General features: G+C 47.6%; 2 protein-coding genes across 14 annotated transcripts; one reads left to right on the top strand and one right to left on the bottom strand.

The window, feature by feature from the left end:
• Positions 1-8: 8 nt before the first annotated feature.
• Positions 9-10,623, top strand: ZNF821 (zinc finger protein 821). 13 transcript variants are annotated; one of them, XM_019619822.2, is made up of 9 exons: positions 9-92; positions 357-448; positions 2,471-2,561; positions 3,974-4,018; positions 6,508-6,633; positions 7,140-7,282; positions 7,840-7,944; positions 8,854-9,020; positions 9,740-10,623. In XM_019619822.2, the coding sequence occupies exons 1-9, from the start codon at positions 80-82 to the stop codon at positions 10,392-10,394; spliced, it is 1,437 nt and encodes a 478-aa protein (XP_019475367.1). In that variant the 5' UTR covers positions 9-79; the 3' UTR covers positions 10,395-10,623. The 13 variants fall into 13 exon arrangements, with proteins under 13 accessions (XP_019475367.1, XP_019475375.1, XP_010716430.1 ...); XM_019619830.2 differs by lacking the exons at positions 2,471-2,561; positions 3,974-4,018; XM_019619827.2 differs by lacking the exons at positions 9-92; positions 357-448 and having other exon boundaries at positions 2,471-3,515; positions 4,254-6,633.
• Positions 10,624-12,806: 2,183 nt separating this feature from the next.
• Positions 12,807-19,164, bottom strand: ATXN1L (ataxin 1 like; the record flags this gene model as incomplete). The annotated part of the gene is made up of 1 exon (XM_010718230.2): positions 12,807-19,164. A coding segment is annotated over one exon (1,959 nt), but the record flags the coding sequence as incomplete, so codon positions are not given.

Genomic DNA, 19,164 nt, shown 5'->3' on the forward strand with positions numbered 1-19,164 from the left:
CCCGATGCTCGGCCTCCCGGGCCGGCGTCTCCTCTGCCCCTCTCTGGGTCGGTTCGCTGGTGGAGGTCATTAGGAGCAAATGGGAGGGAGAGGTACTTGGACTGAGCTCGTGAAGCGGGACGTTCTGAGCTTTTTGTACGCCGGGTGCAGAATTGCTTATTACTTAGTTTGAATTGGGTGGGGCTGCCCGTGCATGGTAAAATGTTTGCGGATTGTGTTGGATGCTGGCTCTGAATGCGGCTGTGGCTTTAGCCCTGTAACCAAGAGGATGGAGAGTGCCCTGAGACGCTCTGCTGTGTTTATCCAGTGGCTGAGAAGGTCTCAGTGGTGTGTGTGACAGGCTCTTCTCTTCTCAGGTGAGCCCTCTGCTGAGGGAACGAACACACTGTGCTCCCAGGTCAGGGAAACATGTCCCGTCGGAAACAGACCACTCCTAACAAAGTTCACTGTGAGTATTATGTTACATAGCACCCCGGGATCCTTGTCGTAGATGGATAGTTGTGGAGTGAGAAGGGGGGGAAGGGCAGTGATGAAAAAGCACCGTTTGTGGGGGAATGGTTACCTATGTTTTGTCCTAGGGCCTGTAATAAGAATTCTGTATGCCTGGGGAGCTGGCAGTGTCCTGACAAGGTAGGACAGGGATAGGCTTGAACAAACTCTGTAAAGGTAGGTTTGTGTGCGCAGGGCCTGTAGCTGTGCTTTGTGTTCACACTGTCACAAGCATAAGTTAGGCTCTGGCCAGTTTTTGGATAGCAAAGAAAGTTCAAGGTAGGGTGGTCCGAGTGTACAGCTGAAGTCTGGGAGCCCTGGCTTCTGATCTTTGCTTTGCGGTAGACTCAAGAGACTGGCTTTGACACGTCACTTAAGCTCACTGTACCTCAGTCCACCAGATAATGTAAATAAAGCCATTTGCCTTTTCCTGGCAGGGGATGGACGATGGCTACGTCAAATAATGGACAGATGTGATTTGTCAGGCCATTCCTGAGCTGAGCTGAGAAGACGGTTGTCTTTTTCCAGCATTGTCAAGACCCTAACATTTGTTGGATAGCAAAAGGACTGGAGATGCTGTACATCAGCACTTCTTGTGGATAGGCTGTAGTGAGGTATTAGTGGAGCTGGGAGACAGCTGTGTGGATGTTCAGCTACAGAGGGGCGTCTGCATGGTTTTTGTTTGGCTGCCTACAGAGGGGAGCTGGGAGTCCGAAGCTATGCCCTTGTATATACCCAGCTTTGTAGATGGATAGATGTTTGAAATCAGGGCTTGAACGAAAAAACAAATCTCCACTTCTGTAGACGTGTGAAAGCAAGGCTGATTGAGATAAGAGGCCTAAGTAATGCTCCACTATGGTAACCATCAGGTCTGTGGAATGGAGAGCTGACTGCTGCGGCCGTAGCAACTGCTTCACTTTGCTGATGCTGCTGGCTTGCCTGTCTCTATGTGTTTCCCTGTGCTGCCTTTTTGTATGGATACGGCAACAGAAATCTATGCATGCTGTTCTCTGTTAGAGGAAAATACATCCTGACATAACCTAACACTTTGCACACTCTATGAGTGTGCTGGTGAGAATTACTTCTGTCTGATTTGAAAGCCCCATAGCCTGCAAGTGCTAGGCATGGGAGAGCTGACAAAGCTTTCCTTGATGGCTGGTATCAGAGTATTGAGGGTTGACTTTGGCAGCTGCTCTGACTTGTGCTTTCCCACTCCTGCTTCCTGTGTGCTGAGTTCAGCAGTTGGTGGAATACAGCTTTGTACAGATTTTCTGCTTGGAATTGTCTTCATTAGATAAACTTGATGCATCCTGTGTTTTCTCCTGCAATGCCAGTAACACGTCTTCTTTCCACACACATTTGCTTTTGAGAGCACCCAGACACTGCTTCTGCTGTTTAGATTAGATGTGTATAAAGCATGTACTTACTCTGTCAGCCCTGGTGTAGGGTTACGGGCTCTCATCTATGGACACCAAAGAGTACAACAGCTTTAAAAGTTTATGTTGAGTTTTCGTAGTGTTTAGGAGGGCTAATTTCTCTTCTCCACTCCACTGCAAACAGTTGTATTCTTTAGAAGCTTGTATTGTTATATACATGTAATATACGTGCTTTGGAGTTTGGTCATCGGGTATTTTCACATCATTGCTTTTTTATCTGCAATGCAAGTGATTGTATCACCAGTTTGGGTATTGGAGAAACTACCCGACAAAGATGCTACCAGCTGGCACGAGGCTGAGGTCTGGCATCTGGTATGCCACAGAGAAAGGAAGCATGGGACTTGTCCACCACCTTACATGCAATATTTAGCTGCAGATAAACTATTTGATAGGAGGCATCAGGAGAAGCAAAGTAGGATTGGAAGAAAATGGGGGACTGACAGATACATGAAAAATTGCAATGGTGATGTCTCCTCCTTGGGATGGAAATCTTGTCTGTCTTATGATGAACACCACAAATCGTTGGGACTTCTCTGTCTACCTAGCCTGCTGTGTATCTGGAGGGCCCAGAATTGCCATGCAGTGCACTTGTGAATGACGAGGAAAATCGGAGAGAGCATCATCTCCAAGATCTGGGTGAGCCAGCAGAATGAGGAATCAGGCTGAGACATAGCAGGCACGTTACTGAAACTTCTTGGGACTGAAATTGTTGGGAGGAGAGGAATAAAAGGGACAGCAGGTATGCACCTTTTTATGCAGTTGTCTGCAATTGGGATCAGATCTGCAGGCTGTGGGGCTTGGGAAGTGCTTTGTGGATTCGCATAAATGCCACTGTGATTTCTAACAGGACAAATTCATGAGAGGATGATGCCTACTTCTTCCTTGCTTGCTGCTCTGTGTTATCTTCCTTCTCAGATTCACTTGTGCAAGCAACAGCTGCATTCTCCTGTCCCTGGCTTGTTCAGTGCCGCCTCTTTCCAGAGTTACTTTCCAGGCTCAGCATGGCCCCCGTTTAACCTTGCTCTCACAACAGCAGTTGCTATTCCACTTAGCACAGTAGTACTTTGGCATGCAGAATTGTGTGGTTACAAGCTAGACCACTTCAAACAGAATTTGATGTGTAAGGAAACTCATAATTCTGCAGAAACAACAGTAAAAAAATACTGTTATCATAAGCATGTCATTGTGTGTGATTGCCAGTCCACTTACAGTTTCTACTGTAGTCGTTACCATGTAGCAGAGTGCAGCACGTAATTGGCTTTCAATAATTGAATTTTGTATTGTCACGTGCTGCATAAAAAATGCTTTCATCTGACAATATGGTAAGAAGTATATTTGTAATACTGAAGTGTACTTATTGCATTGCCCATTCCTCACTGAATTGAAAAATGCCACGCAGTTATATTGTTCCTGTGGAAGTATCTTCATTCATTTGGTATTTATTTTCTTCCAGACTCTAAAGTATAAAAGTATCTTCTCTCTAAGCAGTTAATCTTCTGATCTTGCTTCAAGCCTGTCCTTTGCTGCAATGTCACTCATCAGCTATAGGTCATTCCACTGTTCTTGAGCTTGCCAGGAATTCTGCTGCAGGTATTAGAGTTTGCTTTTGTTTCCTCTCTCTGCTATCCCATGAGCTGCTTTTCTTTTTATGGCTTCTACCTTTTGCAAGTGATGCTTACTTTAGAGCTCTTGAGAACAGTATTTGTTATTCAAATTAATAACCACTTCCTAGCTCTACTCTGTGTTGTCCCAGTCTCCCGTTAATCCTTGGTTTCCCTCCTTTTCCCTCTGATACATATACATATATGTACGCACACACACACACGCGCACTTTCTCCCTCCCTCTCTCTCTCTCTCTTTGTGCTCTTCAGCATTTCTTGAATTCTGCTGCTTGTAATACTCCCAATTTGAAAAGAAGGTATCTTTAAAGAAATAGCAGCCCGCAATCAAACTGAGCAACAATTGTTATTTGCATCAAAATCCTCGATTCTTAAAGGGCTCTATGGGCTGCGGTTATTAACGCTTTCAATTGTTGTTTTTCATTTCAGTAACCGCTACAGCAGTGTGGACAACCCAGAATAGCGATGGGGCAGGTGGGTTAGATCCACAGTGGTGGACAGACTTGCAAATTTCAGGTCCAGGAAAGGAACACAGAGAAGACCTACATGAACAGGGACGTTAAATTGATGTACAAGGAGGGAGTAAGGTGGCTTATCTCTGAGAGACTTTTCTGTTTAGGAAGGAAGACAGGGGAATGATGCAGTTTATTCTGATTTTTGTTTTGTGGATTTTGGAGTGAGGTTGTTTGTTTATGTGTTTATTTTCCAGAACACCTGAGTTATCCTGCATTCTTACAGTTCAAGAAGGGAAGGGCTAAGGAAAATAATCATTTCTGGCTGCCAAGCTGATACACCATCAGATCATAGCAGTCATAACTGCCCCTGTTGCACAGTACCACAGGGCTGGCCCCTACCTCCACAGCTGCTCTCCTGGCATCCCACTCATTTGCAAGATTATGGAGAGGAGAACTGGAAAGCAAAACAGAGGCAGTTGTTTGACTCTCACTGTTCTACATCTCTAGCTGCTTGTGAAACGAATACAGAGACTTGTTTCGGTGTTGTGGTCAGCCTACAGCCCTTTCTGTATTTAATAAAGAAACTTCTGGAGAAGAGTCTGTGAATTCAATATTGAGCATAATGTCCTTTACTGATAGTGGTGGTCCTAAAGCTGTTGCCTGTCTTACTCCCTTTCCACAGAAATGCAAATGTATTCAAAATGGGGTGGAGGTGGGGGTGTGTTTGTACGTGAGCATGTGTGTGTAGACAATAAAAACATAACACTGTACCTATCAAACATTAAAGTTCCAAAGCTTCACTGATGTAGGACTTAGTAGATGAACTGAGCACTCTTCTCCAAGTTCTTCCAGAAATGCTATTACTAGAATAAGAAATTCGGTATAAGCAAAACACAGAGTTTTTAAAAGTTTATTTTTTCCACTCCCATGATGCCTTTTAGATACAAGCCAGTAGTTTGGTTAATGGTTTGCATTTCCGGCTATAAGCTGATGGATGGTTCTCCACACTGCACTGAATCAGTGCTCATGTGGTTGTGTGTGTGTTATACTGAAAGGCCTCTGGCAGACATGATTGCTCTGCTGGTTGTCGTGATTGGTGTTAGAAGTAGAATCACACAATCTCAGAATGGTTTGGGTTGGAAAGGACCTAAGTGATGATCAAGTTCCAACCCCTGCTGCAGGCAGGGCTGCCAGCCGCTAGATAAGCACTAGGTCAGGTTAGTCCAGGGCCCTGTCCAGCCTGGCCTTGAGCACCTCCAGGGACGGGGCATCCACAGCCCCTCTGGGCAGCTTCGGAAACTTCTGAAGGTCTTTGCAGTCTTCCATAAATTAAAGCAATGTTGGAAATTTTGAGCTGAGCACCAGAAAGGCAGTATGTATATAAAAATGGGGCAAAGCTGGCTGAAGCAGTTCAGCATGTGAGATGCACCTGTCCCTGTAGCAGGACTGGTGCTATCTCCATGGGTTATGAGTGCAGTTCCCTGTACTGATGCCAGTTGTGGCCCTATGCTAGAAGGGGCAATACTTTTTTGAAAGCTGCACTCTGACCTTCTTTGCACTGCGTCTTAAACAGTATTTCTGCATTTATGCTTTGAGTAGTTCCTGTGAACTTAGAAATGTTGATCCAAAAGCTATAGCTGCTTGGGAACTAGCACCTTGCCCCAAGTGCTCATAGCTCATCCACTGCTAAAAGCAAATCTTCACTGCCTGTAGAACAAAGTCATTTGTTTTAATGTGAAAGTTAGTGGCTGACTTCTGTAGTTATTCCCTGGAACTGGAAGCCTTGCAGAGACTGCTGTAGGAAGTTTTCTTTCAGAGGAACTCAGATAATTGCCTTCTTTCAGTATGTTTTTTGTTGCCAGTTCTCATGTTGAGTCAAGATACAAATAGTTACAAAGAGAAAAACAGACTGTATTTAGAATTTAGTTTAACCTAATGTGGGAATCATGTGAGCACTAATGTCTGTGCCTTTCCAGACCCTAATATGATTGGTTGACATTGATACAGTTAGTATGAATATCCTGTCACAGTACTGTCGTGCTGCTTGTAATAGCTTCTAAATGATTTAGAAGAGCCATGTAGCACCACGTCTGATTTGGGATACAGTCATCACCACTGCATGGCTTTTCCCCACCTACAGCTGTGCTATCACTGTTGGCAGATTGGTTGTCTGGTAAAAGTGGAAGCCATGTGAGCACATGTGGCAGATGTGGAGCCTTGCAGGTTTTTTACATGCGACCGGAGTGGTGTATAAAGGGCGTGCAGAGAGCAGCCTGCCACCATACACATCCACTAGCGAGACATGGGGACTACACTTGTGTTAGCAGGTACAAGAGGCTGGAGTTACAGGGCAGGGAAGCACAGAGGTTATTTAAATGCTTTCAGAGAGGTGGCTTCAGAGGGTCTGCACGTTGCAGGTGAGAAACCCCACACCTGTTGCATTTCTGGCAAGCTTTTGTGAAATAATGGAACAGCACCAATCTGACTTTTTGTCCTTGTGGCTGCCAGGGGAGCAAGTCTTTGCAGGGCTGGAGGAGCAAGCCCGCCAAGCCATGATGAAAAACAGCTTTCCTGGAGCTCTTGGGGACCAAAGGCCAGCTATTCATCCACTGCAAGACCGTGATTTCAGCAGCAGTGAGTTCTGCCCCTTCCAGTAATTGCAAGGTAGTGGATTGGAGAAACTGACAGGGTGAGGCTAGGTGCTACAGAGCTGGTGGGAATTCTCTGAGGACCATTTTACCCATCTTCTCCTCTGAGTTAGCCCTTGATTCTTGTGCTGTCGGCTCTTTATCAGCCAACAGTAAGAGCAGAAACTAAGAAAAGACAAGCCCAGAGCCGATGGCCACAATGCAGGTTGAACAGTAACCTCACTGCTAGAATGCAGTCCCACAGCACTGGAGCAGAATGGTGACAGCACCAGGCTCTGTTGACAGTCTACTGATCATGGAGCAAAGCCAGGTAACAGGCCAGATCCAGGCACTTAACGAGGTTCTTTGGGGATTGAAGTACCTCCTGAGTTTAAATGGGGCCCCCGGTCTTGAGTGTGAGTGGAGGCCCTAGGTGAGGCTGGTCAGGGCAATTAAGGTCTGTTAGTGCTGCCAGGGTCCTGACACTTGGAGTAACTGCTTTGTATGTTCAAGGTGGTAGTGATGATGAGGAAACCACCCATGATGAAGTTTCTTCCCATACTTCAGAGGAGGATGGCTCAATGCTAAAGGTGAAGAAAGAACTGGAGAATGCAGACCAACCTGCAGCTGGAATCCCGCTGATGAGAGAAAATGAGGCAAGTGTGTACTGGCAATGCAGTCTCATCAGTGTCCAAGGGAGAAGGGGTGGGCACTGTCTAGACATCTCTCTGTAACCTTAATTCATACCTTGTTCCCATAAATCACCTCCTCCAAACAACATCTCCTGTTTAAGGAAAATGGTTTTGAGGTGTTCTTGGGCTGCCAGGAACAGGAGATACCAGGGACAAACTGCTATTCCCCTGCCTGGACAAAATGATTGTGAAGTCTGTTTGCCTCCCTCAGTTCTTGTACCTTTCCCTTCTGCTACAGAGCAGGCCTTGCCTGCTAGAGCCACCATGCTGGCAAGATCATGGGTTCAAGTGGAGGTCATGAGGCTTCTGCTTCTTCCTCCTGAGACAGCAAGAGCTTTGCTAAGAGGCTGGATAAAGGAAATTTTGGACTGTGAGAACTGCAAACCAGCCCCAATGAGACTGGGCACTGCAGTTGATGTGGGCTGGGCCATTGTGCAGTCCCTCACTAGATGCTAAAGGAGGGTGGGTGGCTGTGTGGAGATCAGCGTGCCTTACACCAAAATGGCTTTCCTTTCCTGTAGGTTCCTGAGAGCTTGAATGCTGACTCCATGCTGGGACTGTCAAAGTGTCCCCTCTGCCAGCTGGAGTATGAAAGCAGAGAGCAGCTCATTGCTCATGTATACCAGGTAGGGGGTGGTTCCAAGTAGTGCAACGTCTGTGGCCTTAAGTGCCTCAGCTGTCCCAAAGTCAGAAACAACCCTGGGCAAGGCATGACTTTGTTCTGATCTTTGCAGTCTCAGAACTGAGTTTCTGTTTAGGATGTGATTGAAGTTTATAGCAGATAGTCCAGAGAAAGTTCTGGGTAAAAAAATAAGCAAAGCAGCAGCCTGCAGATTTGGAGAATACAGCTCCATCCCAAGGCAATCTATGCAAGCAATTGCAAATTGAGACCAGGCAGTTCCTTCAGATTAAACATGGAAGCAATTCTTACACCATTCAGTGTGATCAGCTGATCATTAAGCTCCTTATTATGTCCCTTTATCATAGTTCCTACCTGTGGAAACAGCTGTTCCTCCTCTGAAGTGATTCCAGTGTTGCAGTAAGTCTGTGCTGGGAACTCAGGTTTTGTTGTCAGTAGTCTTCACAGCACGTCCGTGTCTGCAAAAGAAAGAATGAAGCAGAGCTGAATTGGCAACTTAACTGTACGAACTGATCGTTTCTAGCTACCATCAGTGAACTTTTCCTCACCAGCAGGCTGCCTACTGTTAGTGTAGTCATGCTTTGTCTAGTAACAACAGCTCCTCAGATGCATTTCTGAAAACAAGAGTCAGATCTTATAATCTCTTTTGGCCCTACTTTTTTTTTTTCTCCCGCACTGCAGTGGAGCTGTAGAAAGGTCTCCTCCTTGCTGTTTGATCTGTGACATCCCAAATGTCTTGAGCTAGTCTAGGAGCCATCAGCTGGAGGATTTACTGGATTAAGTGATCCAATTCTAGGAGGTTGAACTAGATAGTTTGCCATATTCATTGGGCACACTTCAGACTCGGCAGGAAGCTGAGCAATTTGTAACTAGCAACTTTGTGGTTGTTTTGCAGCACACCGCAGCTGTGGTGAGTGCCAAGAGCTATATGTGTCCTGTATGTGGAAGAGCCCTCAGCTCACCAGGTTCCCTTGGGCGACATCTCCTGATCCACTCAGAGGACCAGCTGTCAAACTGTGCAGTATGTGGAGCACGCTTCACCAGCCATGCCACATTCAACAGGTCAGGGTCACCCTGGCTGGTGAGTGAGTGAGTGAGTGAGTGAGTGAGTGAGTGAGTGAGTGAGTGAGTGAGGGTACCCACAGAAAAGCTTCGGTGTATTGCCTTAAATGACAGAGGAATCATATCTCTGCCCTACTTGCGGCTGTTTGTGATCACCCCCCGTGACTGAGATTCCTTTGATCTCTTCATCCCTGCAGCTCCACATCACCTGCTAAAACCTCTGTGATCATTGCTGCTTGAAGGGTGTTTCTTAGCTGTATGAAATGTAGCACTGTTCAGAGAGCACTGGGGTCACCGGTCACAGAAGAGAACAGTCATTACTTCTCTTGCCCAGCAATCTATCACACTGGGTCTGTGCTGCCCAGACAGCTTCTCTTTTCCAAAGCAGGACTACATACAGAAACAAAAACGTTCCTCATTTACGGCCTGCCTGGTGGAAGGACTCTGACTAGGCAAATAGAGCTGAAAGAAGAAACACAGAAATGAAAGTGGGGAGCAGCTTGCTGGTTAATCCCTGCCTTTGCACTCTTCTAATCCAAATACTGCTCTGGGCAAATCCCATTCCTACCCCTGTATACGATGTTGCTTGATTTTTAGATATTCAAACACATTTTGGGGCAAAGGCCTCTGTCACAGGCTCTGGGAGGAGCCTCCCTGTCACTCTCAGGTGAGGACTCTTCTGTCAGTGCCAAGTCTGACACTGCTCTTTCTGCTTTCAGTGAGAAGCTGACGGAGGTGCTCAGTGCAGATCGCCTGCCTGTGCCACAGAGCGACGGCCCCTCCAGTGTCAGAGGGAAGGACATTACCTTTCACAGCCCCGTGTATCCCGCAGGCATCCTCCTAGTGTGCAACAACTGTGCTGCTTATCGTAAGCTGCTGGAGGCACAGACACCTGGCATGCGAAAGTGGGCGCTTCGTCGGCAGAACGAGCCCTTGGAAGTGCGTCTGCAGCGCTTGGAGCGGGAGCGCACCGCCAAGAAGAGCCGGCGGGACAATGAGACTCCCGAGGAGCGGGAAGTGAGACGTATGCGGGATCGAGAGGCAAAGCGCCTGCAGCGCATGCAGGAGACAGATGAACAGCGGGCGCGGCGGCTGCAGCGAGACCGAGAAGCCATGCGACTGAAACGTGCCAACGAAACTCCAGAGAAGCGACAGGCCCGGCTCATCCGGGAGCGCGAGGCCAAGAGGTTGAAGCGGCGCCTGGAGAAAATGGACATGATGCTACGGGCACAGTTTGGCCAGGACCCCTCTGCAATGGCAGCTTTGGCAGCTGAAATGAACTTTTTCCAGCTGCCAGTGGGCAATGTGGAGCTGGAGAGCCAACTGCTGGGCAAAATGACTTTTGAGGAGCAGAACAACAGTACTCTGCATTGAGCTGCAGCCAGAGACTGCCACCTCTGCTGTGTCTGTCACAGGCAAACCACCAGGCTTCCGTGTGCAGGGGGCTGCTATGGCTCCCCAGATGTCACTCCTGCATAGGTAGTTCTGGCTTCCTCCTGAAGCAGGAGGAGAATGGAGTTGATTGATGTCTGTCTGGGGCTGTGGTCTGAAGGTCAGCCACCGCATTTGGACAGTGGGAAAATAAATTAATGTTTCATGTTTATTTAGCCCCCTTCTTTACCTTTTATGCTTTGTCCTATTCTTGGACTCTCGCACCATTAAATGGGTTGAGGCTGCTGCAGTTCTGCTATAGTAAAAAGTCTGCTCAGACTTTTTACTGCAGCATAAGTTATGGAGATAAGGACTTAGATAGTCCACCATTCCTCCAGGTAGAATAAATACTACTCTGTGTCCATAAAAAGCAAGGGAAAAAAAAAAGTAATCTCCCTGGAAATGGCTGCGCACACCCTTTCTGTTGACACTTTTGTTATGTGCTTCCTTGTAGTAACACGCATGGAAAAGCTAACAGGAAACTGAGTTCCCGTTGTAAGAAACCTCAGTAATGGAAAGACTGACAAAGATAAGTGAGCAGGGAACAGTTTAGTAGTTTACAAACAAGGCAATTTTCATTTAAATAACATTTCAGGTTTGCAAGTGAGAGACATGGACATACTGCAGCAAGTCCAGCGAAGGGCCGTAAAGGTGGTTAAGAGACTGGAACATTTCTCCTGTGAGGAAAGGCTGAGCGAGCTGGGACTGTTTAACCTAAAGAAGGTTTGGGAATTGTATCAATGAATATAAATACCTGAAGGGAGGATGCAGTGAGGTCTTGTCAGTGCTGCCCAGTGACAGGAAGAGGCAGTGGGCACAAGCTGAAGCACAAGAAGCTCTGCCTGAACATCAGAAAGCACTGCTGTACTGTAGGTGCCAGAACGCTGGCATGGATTGCCCAGAGAGGCTGTGGACACTCCATCCAGGGAGGTGTTCAAAAGCTGCCTGGATGTAGTCCTGGCTAGGCTGCTCTGGGTGTCCCTGCTTGAACAGAGCTTGGACCAGATGGACCCAGAGGTCCCTTCGGTCCCTTCCCACCTCAGCCATTCTGGGATTTCAAAGTTAAATGAGCTTATTCAATTTTATTACAGCCAAATGTAATGCTGCTCATCTGGGATCATGGGTCACACATTGAGCAATTCATTCCTGTTGAAAATTCTTCTGTGACCAACAATGACTTTCAGGAGTCACTGCAAGTAACATATGGGAACGGTTGGGGAAACTGTTAGTAAACAGAAAGCTGCTTTTGCTTCTACACTGTAACAGAACCCATGAGAGTAATGCAGAGGAGTCCTGAGCTGGGGAGGAGCCTAGAAAGCTACAATAATCAAGTCTGGGAAAATCTGCTGGAGAGCAGTGAATTTAAGCCCAGAAGCAGCCAGTGCAGAACGTACCTATATGGAAATGTTCCCCTTGCTACTACAAATAACTATAAAACCATGCAACTATGGAAATTAAACCTAAGTATGTTTAAACTGTAAAAGGCAAAACATTAGTGCAGAACTGGGAAGTGAAGGGACAGAGAGGTCATACATTCTCCATTTCAGAGAATGGTGGCTTAAGACTGATCATCTAAAATTTTATGCTGTAGCTTTCCAAACTTCAGCCCACCACTGGTGTGATACACAGCTGCATGTGGTGCCCTGGAGACCACATTTCCAGCCACAGCCTGCAGTACATCTGTGTAGTGGGGAGTTGCTGTCTCTGCATTAAGTCAGAAACGGCAACAAGAATCTCACCTGGGATCCAAGTTAAAACAAGGAACAAAAACTTTCAGGCAGACTAGTCAGAAACAACTTGGTTTTTCAAAAACTTTTGATGGAACGCTCTGAAGGCCGCACTTCAGTGCTTACAATAACTGCATTTGGAGTACAGAGTGCTCCTTTTTTCTTGACACAAACTAACCTTGTAGGGAGTCTTGTGGGCGATTGCTACAAAAAGCTTTTAATTTTATTGAAGCTACGTTTTTGTCAGTGTGCAGAAGTTGTCTGAACTTCTCATTCTCCACAAAGAACTGACTTCTGGAGGCCAGTCTGGCCTCACTCTCTTTGGAAAAAGCTACCAGATTTGGCAAGAATCTGTTTGGCTCCATCTTACCTTCTTCCTATCCTCTTGTTCTTCGAGCTGATCTCTCCCTTTTATTCTTACCTCCATTTTCATACCAGGCTGACTGTCTGCTCTTTGCAGCAGTTGCTATTACTCTACGATTTGTGTTGTGTTTGGCCAGCAGAGGTGTTGTTTTGCTGTGCAAACTGTAGCTGAAGTTATAGATCCCAGATCACTGTGTAAGAACACAAAACCCACATCCAAGTGATCGCTGATGCCACGGACAAGCAAAAAGTCTCAAACACCAAAGAAAAAGCTATTGGTTTATATATAGATATATATATAGATAGATATATACTGTGTTTACAGAGTCAACAAGTTAAATGGAATATTCATAAGAGCATTAACAATAAAAATACAATCTGTGTGTAGCCAAGTACAGACTTAAAATGGTAAAACAGGAAAAAGGATCTCACCAAAAGTACAAATATACAGTACAAATTGATTTATTTAAAACAGTTACAAAAAAAGCACAACAAAATAGAGATTATCCTTAGAATTATTAATGCTTTGTTAAAGATCAGGTAGGAGGAAAAGGGTGGGAGCAAGTTTGGAGAGGAGCACCTGACTAGTTCTAAGGCTTTAGATACAATGCGGTTGGTTACATGTTAATACAGCCATTACGTAACTGGGATTATAGTTGAGGGATCAGCACTTATCTACAAAGACCTCCTTGTGTCAGGGCAGCCCAGCCGGTCCCCCAGTGCCACCATCTTTCTCTGCTTTGTGTGGGCAGACCCTTCCCCGGCTCCGAGGTGCCACGAAGGCGGAAAGCAACCCAAGTGTGCGCGGCGCCTTGGCAGGTGGGGCGGCAGCAGCCCGGGGCGTCGGGGCAAGTCCTGTCCTCTGTGGACAGACACGAAGGTCACGGAGGAGTCTCGACCACCAGCGTGTTAAGCCCTACATGGAACACACCCTGGGCCCAACTGTACAGAATGTGCATTCGTACCATCTGAGCAGCTTCTGCAAAGTTTCAGGCCCAAGACAGCCTGAAAGGCAAAGAGCAGTTGTGAGTGACGCTAGGGGAAGGCACGTGTACTGCTATGGGCAGGAACTAGCATTTGGGCTACTCAGGCTGCTGTAGTTCCCATTTAAAATATTTTCTAAGTAATAAGGTTTGTTAGTTCTCTACCGGGGAAAGTGACTTCAAGTGTGGGGTGGGGACAGGAGGGTCAGGGACACAATGTGAAAAGTGCATTATACTTGTGCACCTGCTGGAAAGGAGAGGCAGAGGGACCTCTGCAGCCTTCCTCATTTCCAGACAGAGCTTCCTCTGCATAGTCTGGTAGTGATGAGCGCTCGTCACCTGGAGCAAATCTCGCGTTCCTGGAGGAACGATGTATGCTTGGCCTGGAAGCAGCCCCGGCCTCTGCTGGGCAGCCGGCCCAAGGAATGTTTCATGAGATGGAACAGATGGCTACAGACATCCATTATTGCATCCTTCAGACTCTTCCCACAACCTCCGTGCAAGCTGGGTAAGAACAAGGCCAGGACATCTCCTCCTCCAGGTAGGACAGACCACAGCTCTCCCTCCCTTCACAACAGCAGCAGGAAAACGGTTTATTTCTCTAATAAGCCTGTCACATCTTTGCCTGCAGAAAGGCCTGGAAAAACAGCTGATTCCACAATCTCTTCCTGGCTTTCTCTCTCCTACCCCTGTAAACCTAAGAAACTGAAGTTTCCTCCATGAGTTCGTTCACAGTCTTTCTGCCCACAGCAGAGCCTGTCTCACACTCCCTGTCCTGGGAGAGCCTGAACACAACACAACCACCACCACAGGAGGTGAGCATTGCAGCCCAATCCAGTAAGGAAAGATTCCAGTGATTACAACTACTGTTTAGAAGGGCTAGAGGGCCTCTAGTGTTCCCATCCTGACAACGGCTGCTGGGGCAAGCAGCCGAGATGACAAAATCCTTCATCTTAACACCCATCCATGAGACATGCCCCCAGCTGCTGCTTCCAGAGAATAGAAGACCTGGCAGCTGAAACACGCAGCAGTGTGTTTCAGTGGGACTTGCAGGGAATTTGGATAGAAACCCCAAGTTCTAACGCACCTCAGTCCTCTCTGAAGAGCTCAGAACCGTACTGGTTCTCAGAAACAGACTGGTGGCAGGAAAACACCAGGGTGAGCACAGGCACCGCCCTCCAGTTGCCCAAAGTACAGAGCTATTCTCGCTTCAGCATCTTGCCTCATACACCAGCTCTTTCAGACCGCTGCCCAGAGCTGGAGGTCTACAAGCAGTAGGTATAGTGACATACAAGAGACAAGGCAGGCTCACCAAACTCTCAGTGACTTCTGTCTTTGAACAGGCGCTCAAAAGGTTCTGCACCATTCAGCTGTGCAAACACTCTGAGTATGCAACATCCCTTCTACATTCATTGGCTGTACTCGATGCAAGATTCCTTCCTCAGCTGCCTACCACAGTTCTGAGTTGCTCTGCACGCACCATGCAAAGAAGGGCAAGAGAACCCGGGCTGCTCTGCCTTCTGGTCTCGGCACAGACACCCTGGATTTCCTGAGTATGAGATACTAACCAGCATTAGTCAAGGCCGTTGTGTAAGACTTCAAGGAACAGCAACGGTGAATCACACAAAGCGACAGCCAGGCACCAGGGCCCAGACAAGACGTTCACTTACAAACAGCACCATGAAGACAACATCCTTCCCACAGGCAAAGGAAACAGAACCTCCATGTGACAGCATCACCATGACTTTGTACAATTCTGAATGCAGCTGATGAGATCATGAGCTGTGTGTCATTGGGGGAAAGCTACACGTGACGCAGGCAGCATCCTCACTCTGGAGAAACCCTGTGAGGCACAAACACTGAAGGCGTGAACAGAGCATATCTCAACTAAGGCCTGAAAATAAACTGTTTTCCTCATGCAGGCATTTCAAAGGCAATAGAAATGGCTAGCAATGTACTAGGAAAACAGATTGGTGGAAGAACCATTCAGGAGACTCTCTAGCTTGCCTAGCACCTGTGCAGAACATCCTCGTCATGCAGCCAACTGAAGCCAAATGTTTAGAAGACACCTTTCTGGACAGAATTTGGACCAGCACTGCAAGCGAGCTGAGCGGGAAGATGGTGAGAGGAGCAGCGCACTGCCATCGGCACGCCTGGCAGGAACCTTCAGCACGATGAGAACAAGGAGACAGAAAATGGTACTCTAGCATCAGGAGCAGCTCTCCAGGGATCCACACGCTGAAAAGAAACCCTCAAAAGCCTGGACCTAACACAGCCACGGGCACCATATTACAAGGAATACTTAAACCTAACCTAAGCCTGTGAGGACTCTTATTCTCAACAAAATAGTGACTTTCTAATTCTATCTAAGCAGTTACAGCTGGTGTCATATCACAGCACCAGAGAGGTTAAATTAGTGTAATTACAGGAGCCTTCACCTGGATGGAGTGTTATTACCATGACAAAGTATTAATAAACACTTCTGTTAAATCTCACTGTGAAAAAGACTATTCTCAGTTCCACAGCATCAGAACAACAAATAGAAAAACACCCAAATATGCCTTACCATGCGGTGGTATTTTTAGAGTCCCTAGCAGAAGATCTGTACTTTGCCTGCACACGTGAAAACACTTGTCCGTTGTCTGCAGTTTATTCAGAAGACTGCCTGCAGGGAAGAACTAGCCATCTGTAAAGTTCTGCTTCTGATTTAATTACACAATGGTCTCGGTCTTCTTACAGTAGAAGGATGCATTTTCATTTTCACTAGAGAATGCTAAATATGTTTTATTCTAGCTTTCCGAAAACAAGAACAAAGCAACATAAAAAAAACCTAACCCCATTCACCTGTAGACTAAACATAAGCCTTACACCCAAGAGGTTTTTGTTTTTAAGGTTATTAACACAGGAAGGAAGATTAGATTTGGTGACAAATATTTAAATAATTTTGGTGACAATAAAAATATTTCATATCTGGAAACTGAAGTCTCTCATTCTGTGTCCCATCTCAAGTGCTCAAGTTCTCTATCCACTTGCACCCAAACCTACCCTTTTGGTCCTTCCTCTTGATTTCTATGATTTGTGGAAATCTGTGTACATTCTTTGCAAAAAGAGCAGTTGGATTCAGTGGAAGAGACATTAAACAGAACCATCAGAGAAGCATCTGTGTCCTGCCCTCAAGAGCTCCATTGGTGAACGGTCCTTTTAAAGTGCATGTGTGAAAAAAGGGGATAGTGGGAGCAGAGCCCCCTAAACTCCAAAGGAGACCCATCTCTCCCCATCAAGAGAAAGGAGAATAAAATCTTCAGCAATTTTATCTGCTACCTTAAGCCATGTCTGCCTTTCCCATCTCTCTACCTTCCCTGAATGCTTATACCCTGCCCTGCAGGGAATCAGTTATTCAGAGAGGTGCAAGAAAGCCCAGCCTCTGGATGCTCTCATTGCAAGCTCATGAGCACATCCCTGTTCTCTACCCCACCTAGCCTGTTGCTGCTTCCTGAGGCACTGGAGCCCCCCCATACTCTCCAAGAGGAACTGGTCAGCCACTGAACTGGAATAAATCCAGTCCTGCGGGGCAGAAAGCAGTCTTGCTGGTGAACCTGTCACAAAGTCTGTGCAATTTCTCCACCCGATGTAGGCAAGGCTCACCCACAGGGGATGCCCTAGCTCACAACCATAAAGGGATCATTTCCCTGCATTAGAACGCCCTTCAATAGACAGCTTGACCTCCTGGGGAATGAAAGAGGGACGGAGCAGAGAGTGACGTGGCTCCTCTGCCTGTATGCTGTATCTTTGGAAGCCAGGGGCTGTCCAGCTGTGCTGACTGCCAGTCTCAGGCTGAGAAGGTTCTTCGCTAGAGCTCTGAGCTGCATTTTCCCTTTCTGCCTGTGTCTTCCTTTCAGCAGCTCTGTCAGACGGTTCTCTGGACCCCTGAGCAGTTATTTCAGATCTCTCACTAGTAGATATCAACTGATCTGTGAAAGGGTAGTTAGCCTGAGAAGCAGAGTTGCCGTTCATACTCTGTAAACTGATCGATATGCAGACATCACCCACCTGCAGCCTGTGACAGGTCAAAGCAAAGAGCTGAGCAGTCCGCCCCGGGCTACAGGAGGACCAGCCCTGGCCATACACAAAGAAGGGATGCTCTGGGGGCACATCAATGCTTACTTTACTTTGTTGCTCCCCAACCACAAAATGCAGTGTGACAAGCCCAGGCCACTGGCTGTCCTGAATATCCACCACAGTGCTCGAGTCAATCTTCAGGCCTCCGCTCACCTCTGCGCTGCGAACAAAGTCTTGAGTCTGCAAGTCCTCCACCCGTTTCAGCTCTCCTGTAGCCAGCTGGATGATGGCTCCTTTCATGAAGTGAGAGGGCAAGCGAGAGGAGCCGGATGGCTGCAGCTGGGCCAGGTCCTTTTCAAGCATGCCTCCTTGAGCCTGTACAATTGGGCTCTGCCTCATCAGGGCTTCTGAAATGGAAGACCTGATGGGCTCAGAGCCAGCTGGACCCAGGACTGGCTTGCCATTAGCTATCACCATTCCTTTGGTTAACTGTCTTTGTCTAACCGTCTCTTCAGGGGACACAACGTATGGACTCCTGGACTGGCTCTTCTCAGCAGCACCCCTTTCCACTGTGTTCCTCAAAATGTCCTTCGACTCCCCCTGCTGATCAGGGATATTATGGCAAAGGTTTAAAGGGCTCAGGTCATCTTTCCTCTGGGCTGCCAGAACGTGATAATCCTGAGAGGCCAACACCCCCACCACCCTCTGAACCTCCAGATCAGCGTCTGGCGTGCTTCTATGTGCTGGCACAGAAACCTCTGCTCTGAACGTCTGGTAACCTGAAAGAAACTGTCCATCAACAACACATCTCACTGCAGACCCTGGCAGACAGTCTTCAACTTTACTGCTGGCAGAGTCCGCAGCCTCGCTGGTCCTCCTCACCACATTGTGCTCCAGATGTCTCTGTTCACCATTGGCGGCAGCTACCTCTGAACTCAGCTGACTGTCTTGCTGAGAAGAATCTGGGTTTCCACCTGCTGTAGGTGTCTCGTATCCTGAATACCCAGGTGGGAGGCGAGACATCTGATAATAAACAGGAATCCTACCTGGCGCGGTATCTAGTGGCTGGGTCCCAGCATGGTGCTGCATCTGGCCAGGAGAGACTGCAGAAGCAGATTTGTTGAAGCTGTGGGTAGGAGAGGTAGTCTGGGGGGAAGGAGCAGCTTCTTCGGTGAAGAGAGAGGCATATGGCACAAAGTGGGGGACGTGAGAGGCGGTGAGGTTGCTAGAAGGAGACAGGAGAGGACTAGGCAGGAAGCCAGGAGGGACAGCATAGGGCACCGTGTAGTGCGAGCCGATGAACTGTAAGGACGTCGGAGGGATCTGCGCATAATGGATGGGAGGGTACGGCACCCCCGGGTGCTGGATTACTGGCGAGGTCACATTGAAGGCGGGGGTCAGGGGGCTCACATTCACCACGGGATGCAGGCCCGTGGGAGAGAAGGTGGCAGGAGGCATTGCCACTTTATAGAGCATCCCATACTGGTCCACCGTCAGCCCCGCTACCGCCTCCGCCGCCTCCCCGGGGCCGTAGCGTAGGGCCACAGCGCTCGACCCAACTGTCCGGGCCCACTCGGGGCC

Source organism: Meleagris gallopavo, chromosome 13 (assembly GCF_000146605.3).
Source record: "Meleagris gallopavo isolate NT-WF06-2002-E0010 breed Aviagen turkey brand Nicholas breeding stock chromosome 13, Turkey_5.1, whole genome shotgun sequence".
Taxonomy (NCBI): domain Eukaryota; kingdom Metazoa; phylum Chordata; class Aves; order Galliformes; family Phasianidae; genus Meleagris; species Meleagris gallopavo.